At 38.9% G+C, this 6203-nt stretch overlaps 1 protein-coding gene across 1 annotated transcript; it reads right to left on the reverse strand.

Annotated features, from left to right (window-relative positions):
* Positions 1 to 1522: 1522 nt before the first annotated feature.
* pyurf.S (Pigy upstream reading frame S homeolog) lies at positions 1523 to 5835 on the reverse strand. The gene is made up of 2 exons (NM_001098692.1): positions 5575 to 5835; positions 1523 to 2007 (listed from the first exon to the last, which is right to left on the reverse strand). The coding sequence occupies exons 1-2, from the start codon at positions 5790 to 5792 to the stop codon at positions 1863 to 1865; spliced, it is 363 nt and encodes a 120-aa protein (NP_001092162.1). The 5' UTR covers positions 5793 to 5835; the 3' UTR covers positions 1523 to 1862.
* Between the last annotated feature and the right edge of the window lie 368 nt (positions 5836 to 6203).

Genomic DNA, 6203 nt, shown 5'->3' on the forward strand with positions numbered 1-6203 from the left:
GATTGTCATCATGGAGTCAGGAAGGAATTTTTTCCCCTCTGAGGCAAATTGGAGAGGCTTTAAAAGGGTTTTTTTCTACGTCCGTGTACCACGCTTCTGCACCTCAGTCACCGCTGACGCCTTTCGCCCGTTGGCCTCCTCCATCGCTCTAGGAGGAAGCCAATTGGAAAAAGCGTCAGCAGTGACGGAGGTGCAGAAGCGTGGTGCACGGAATTAGAGGCATGCGCAGTATGTTCTAAGAAACGGTAAGGAGGAATTTTAGCTGCATCACGGAGATCGTCTATTGGATTTCATATGTGCCTTTTCACAAACGTTTGAGTGTGTTTTAAATTATTTATTAAAGATTTGTTAAACGCTTCTGCACACGTCATTTTTATTGCCCACATAAGGAGAAAAAAAAGAAGATTAAGAACGGTGAAGGGACAATTACACTTCTGATTAATGCTACTTTTACTTGGGGCTCTAGTTAGTGTATAATCACCACCGGATTCACTGTTTTCTATTTTCTTTTTTTTCCCTTTCTCAATAACGGTCTATTATTGAGATATACAGTGACTCTTACTGGAAACTGTTGTTTAAAGGCAAAAGAGGGCCTTATTGGATCGCTGGACTGGGGTTACACCGGGTTTGAGATTCAACTCAATATTTAATTATTTTGTGTTTCATGGTAACTTTATCTTTTGGTTTAACGACGGACATTGTCAAGTCATTGCTACTGGGGCAGTGTGGAGGAATTATGGGTAGAGATATCATCTGGAGATAAAAGAGCCAATTACAAACTTTTTGGGGAAAAAAAAGCGAGGACATGAGGTTCTGCTACAACTAGATCTTGTTATATCTAATTGTGTAGAATTGAGAATATGTCTAGTGTTTACTTTTGAAGGAACAGCAACACCAAAAATGAAAGTGTTTTAAAGTAATGAAATTATCATGTACTGTTGCCCTGCAATGGTAAAACTGATGTGTTTGCTTCAGAAACACTACTATAGTTCATATAAACAAGCTGCTGTATAGCAATGGCAAAAATTAAAAAAGTCTATATGGCACAGTCTAAATAGTGGATAACAGATAACACCATTGTGTTCTACAGAGTTTATCTGCTGTGTAATCTGAGCCTTTTCTCCTTTGAATGGCTGCCCCCATTGCTACACAGCATCTTATTTATATAAACAATAGTAGTGTTTCTGAAGCAAACACATCAGCTTTACCAGCGCAGGGCAACACTACATTATATTTGTATTACTTCAAAAAATTTCATGTTTTGATGTTACTGTTCCTTTAAGAGAAGAAAGGGGATTGGGAATGTGCATTGAGGAAACATTTACAGAAGGCAAGCACTACAGTTCTGCATTCTAAGAATATATTAAACACCAAACCTTGTTTCCAATGCCCCAGTACAGTTATTGCATCAGAACTGGTTTTTAATTTTGTATAAAAAGTTTGCCAGAGAGCAGCTCCTATCAATGTGCATATGTGGCAACGCACAGGTAAGTGGGCAGATAAGAAAGAACAATCAAAACAATTCCATTTATAATTTTATTTCTATACAAAGCTGTAAGTATTATATATTCCTCATATGTGAGAATTAGCCATTTCCTGTTCTTGATGCATTAATTGTGCCTGAAGAGCTTGATTCCCATCCAGGTCCACAAATGAAAAAACACATAAATGGGCAAAGTGATGGGGAGCAGTAAGCTGTAAAAACACAAGCTGGCTGTACTGGTGCATCCTTTGGGGAAATCCTCTTCCACTGAGGCAGAGTATAATAACCCAGTCAAAGACACCAGAGGAATGAGCACAGTCAGTACAGGAAGGGAGAAAAACATGGCTTCTGATGTATTTGCACAAACAAAACCAAAAACCTATGTTGTCTGCTCGGTGTTCTCAGGCTTCTGATCTTTCTGAATCATGCGGGCATCCTGTGGGATCATGTTTGGGATGCCATCGACAATCGGGTAAGCTATACCCAGCTCATCATTCATTAACTCATTCGTAGATTCTTCATATCTAGGGAGAAAATGAAATATAAGCAATCAGATCTGGATCAATATTATTATTATTAAAGGGGTGGTTCACGTTAACTTTTAGTACGTTATAGAATGGCCAATTTTCAACAACTTTTCAATTGGTCTTCATTATTTATTTTTTTGTTTTATTTTAATTATTTGCCTTTTCTTCTGACTCTTTCCAGCTTTCAAATGGGGTTCACTGACCCCATCTAAAAACAAATGCTCTGTAAGGCTACAAATGAATTGTTATGGCTACTTTTTATTACTGGTCTTTCAAATCAGGCCTTTCCTATTCATATTCCAGTCTCTTATTCAAATCAATGCATGGTTGCTAGGGTAATTTGGACCCTAGCAACTAAATTGCTGAAATTGTAAACTGGAGAGCTGCTGAATAAAAAGCTAAATAACTCAAAAACTACAAATAATAAAACATAAAAACCTATGGCAAATTGTCTCAGAACATCACACTAAAAGATCATTTAAAGGTGAAAACCCCCTTTAACAAACATACTCTGTATTGTGCAATAAATGGGTGTATACACTGACCATACAGAATTACATGCAGAAACAACAAATAATAGATAAGAGACGTAATGAGAGGGCCCTGCCTGAATGAGCAACGTGCAGCGAGCCACAACGGTTTTCCAAAAGAATTCTCGGTTTTGACAGTACATGCCATCTAAAAGTATTTGATTTAATCACAAAATCTGAGCAATTTCAACCATGAACATCTGTTTCTAGGGATGCACCGAATCCACTATTTTGGATTTGGCTGAACCCCCGAATCCTTTGCGAAAGATTCGGCCGAATACCGAACCGAACCCTAATTTGCATATGAAAATTAGGGGTGGGAAGGGGAAAACATTTTTTACTTCCTTGTTTTGTGATAAAGTCACGTGATTTCCCTCCCCTTATTTGCATATGTAAATTTGGATTTGGTTTGGCCGGACAGAAGGATTCCTGCCTGAATCCCGAACCGAATCCGTTTCATAAATGTATAATAAAGTATTGAAGACTCAATCTATTTTTATTAAAATGTTCTTTATTTAAGCCTGAAATAGCAAAGAAAAGCCTGCAAATCTTTTCTAACAATGGACTTGCTGTCATGAAGTTACTGAACTGAATATTTCCCTGAAAGGCTCATCAGAGTACAGCTATGGGATCCCTTATCCAGCCCCGAATTACAGTAAGGCCATCTCTCATGGAGTCCATTTTAAGCAAACAATTTTTTTCTCTGTAATAATAAAACAGTACCTTGTATTTGAGTTGAAAGAAACTGCATGAATCCAGACTGCTGGCAAAACACTCCTATTGGGTCTATTTAATGTTTTAATGCATTTTATGGTATGGGGATCCAAATAATGGAATAACAATAAAATACTCTTAAAAGTTCTTTGTGAAGAGCTGGCAGTTGATGCAAGAATAAAAGGGTGAACATTGGGTGGCAGTGAAGGGGTTAAAGAAGCAATACATACACACCTATTCAAAATAAGATATATAAATAGAATCTGTGTTGGAATCCATTCTGCCTACGGTTATATTACAACAATATCTATAAGAGGACTGGATTAAGGCTATCAGACTGAGAAGAAACCTATCACAGTCAAACTAGCAGACTATCCTTTATTTTTAACTTTCTCGAGCATGTATTACTTCAATTATTTCTCTAAATAATTTCTTGTAATTTGGATCTTTATACCTTAAGTCTACTAGAAAATCATGCAAACCTTAAATAAACTCAATAGGCTGGTTCTATTTCCAATAAGGATTAATTCGATCTTAGTTGGATCAAGTAAAAGCTACTGTTTTATTTTTACAGAGAAAAAGGAAATTTGGATTATTTGGATAAAATGGAGTCTATGGGAGATGGCCTTTCCGTAATTCGGAGCTTTCTGGATGGCAGGTTTCCAGATAACAGATCCCATACCTGTATGTAGAATTTTCTTTATTGTGTTATTTGAGGCCGTTTTGCAGAAAATATTGCATTATGCATTCATATTCTGCAGGCTCTCATGTACCAACTTCTGTAACCCACACATTTCCGGTGCATTCCACTGCTGCTGCCATGAAGTTGACGCTTGCACACTAGAAGTGTAGCTAAAGCAAAAAGTAGATTTTCTCATGGTTGTTAGTTAATATATCCTAATTTTCAGCAATTTAAAAAAAAAAAAAAAAACAACAACCTTTTACAGAGAAAAAAATTTAATTTGTGAAAAAATAGAAATTATTTAGTTAAAAGGTCCCATAGACTTGGTTAAAAACAAGGTAAGATATACTTTTGGCCCACAATAGTAGGATTCATAATGATTTTAACAATGACAGCATGTAAATCTATGTTTTCCACAGTATACAAATAGGTGCAGCTTGTTCAGAACTCCTGGGGGCAAATTTACTTAACTTCGAAGTTGCACCGGCGTTGGCTTCGCCGCACTTCGCCAGGCGGCCGCTAATTCACTAAAATCCAAGTTTGCGCTCAGCGAGGCGAAAGGTAGTGAAGTTGCGGTAGCGTTAATTTGTCAAGCAAAGCCAAGTTACGCTAGCGATGCCTAATTTGCATACGGCGCCAAGTTAAAGTACAATGGACGTATATGTAGCAGCAAATACATTACACTACACAAGCCCGGGAAACCTTCATAAAATAAAATAGAGGTGTTATATTACCCTATACATGTGCCCATTGTATAGTTTAGGTGCCATATGTTAGGAAATGTAGGGGGGAAGGAGGGTAGCCCCAAAAAATGTTTCAGCCTATCACCCTTAAAAATGTAAGACACCATGGTTTTTTGGGACTTAGAAAAAATTTAAACTTTTTTTATTGCACTTCGCCTGGTCTGAGGTGGCGAAGGCAAGTCTGGCGCAAGAGGTAATGTTTAGTTAAATCTGCCAAGTTAGTGAATTAGCGTAGTTATGTCCCTTCGCCATAGCGCAACTTCGCCTGGCGTAAGGGTGCGAGGTAGCGCTAGCGTAGGTTCACTTCTCTAGCGAATTTACGCCAACACCCGTTAGTAAATCGGCGAAGTAACGAAATGACGTCACGCTGGCGAATTTTTTCTAGCGTTAGCCACTTCACCCTTTAGTAAATTTGCCCCCTGGTATCCTAGTGCTGGCGGGGGACAAAAACAAACAAACTACTGTTACGGCTCTATTTAGTACACCTTTGGTTAGGGGTAACACACCTACTTAGTTCTACACAGTTAGTTCATGAATTTACCCTTTCCCAGTTAAACCCCCCTCTCCTTTTCTCTCCCAAGACATTAGTAGTTTATAAAGAAAAATCATGTTTTTTGTCTTATAAATTAAGCAGTAGATTTTTAAGGCAAGTCCTGTGTTTTCAGCTAATGGCGGCCATACATATACATTTATATTGCCCTTTTAAAGGGCCACTCGTGAAATTCTGAATAAAATAGTTGGCTGTAACTTTTTTTTCAGAGAAAGTTATTCAGAAGGACAGTGCTGATTTCACTGTTTCTTCTACCATTTATAACATCATTTATGCCACTTTGGCTACTGGGGGGTCACTGTTTTATGAAAGATTTGGATGAAAGTTTTAGTAGTCATATTTTACCTCAGAGATTTCCTTGAAAGAGGACAGACCAGGTATTGCAGGAGGGAGGAATCAAATTCCTTGCTGTCCTTCAGATCGTGTTCTGGGGCTCTGGAAGCTGAAGTGCAGTGCAGGGGCTGCTGTCTGGTTGCAGATAGTGAGCTGGTAGGACAGGCAGCGTTCAGTTGTCTCTGGACTAAGGTTTTATATGTTCTCCTCCATAACTTGACAGCCAGCATGTTCCACTCTCTCAAAAGAAACTGACCGACACACAACCTCTACTTTCCACAAGCGATATTCTAGCCGCCTCCTTCCTGTGCAACACTTTAAACCGCACCTCACACAACACAAACCAGGCTCAGTGGTTCCTATTCGGCTCCTTGTGGTCGTGGAAGTGCTGGACATCCGCAAATAGGGGCTGCACTTGCCCCCACTGAATTTTTCCCTGAAGCAAGACTAGCCCATTGCCGTATACATACTCATCGTCCTTGCCATTGTGATCGATCCCACCCGTCTGTCAGTTGTTTTACCAATAGCCGCCTTCATATAGCCACTGCTTATAGTACAATGTGCTGTGAGAAGTAATTAAAACTTTTTTGCCCACCCACATCACATACCTCCTCCCTAGCCCACTATGTCACTGGATAAGG

Source organism: Xenopus laevis, chromosome 1S, assembly GCF_017654675.1.
Source record: "Xenopus laevis strain J_2021 chromosome 1S, Xenopus_laevis_v10.1, whole genome shotgun sequence".
Classification (NCBI taxonomy): domain Eukaryota; kingdom Metazoa; phylum Chordata; class Amphibia; order Anura; family Pipidae; genus Xenopus; species Xenopus laevis.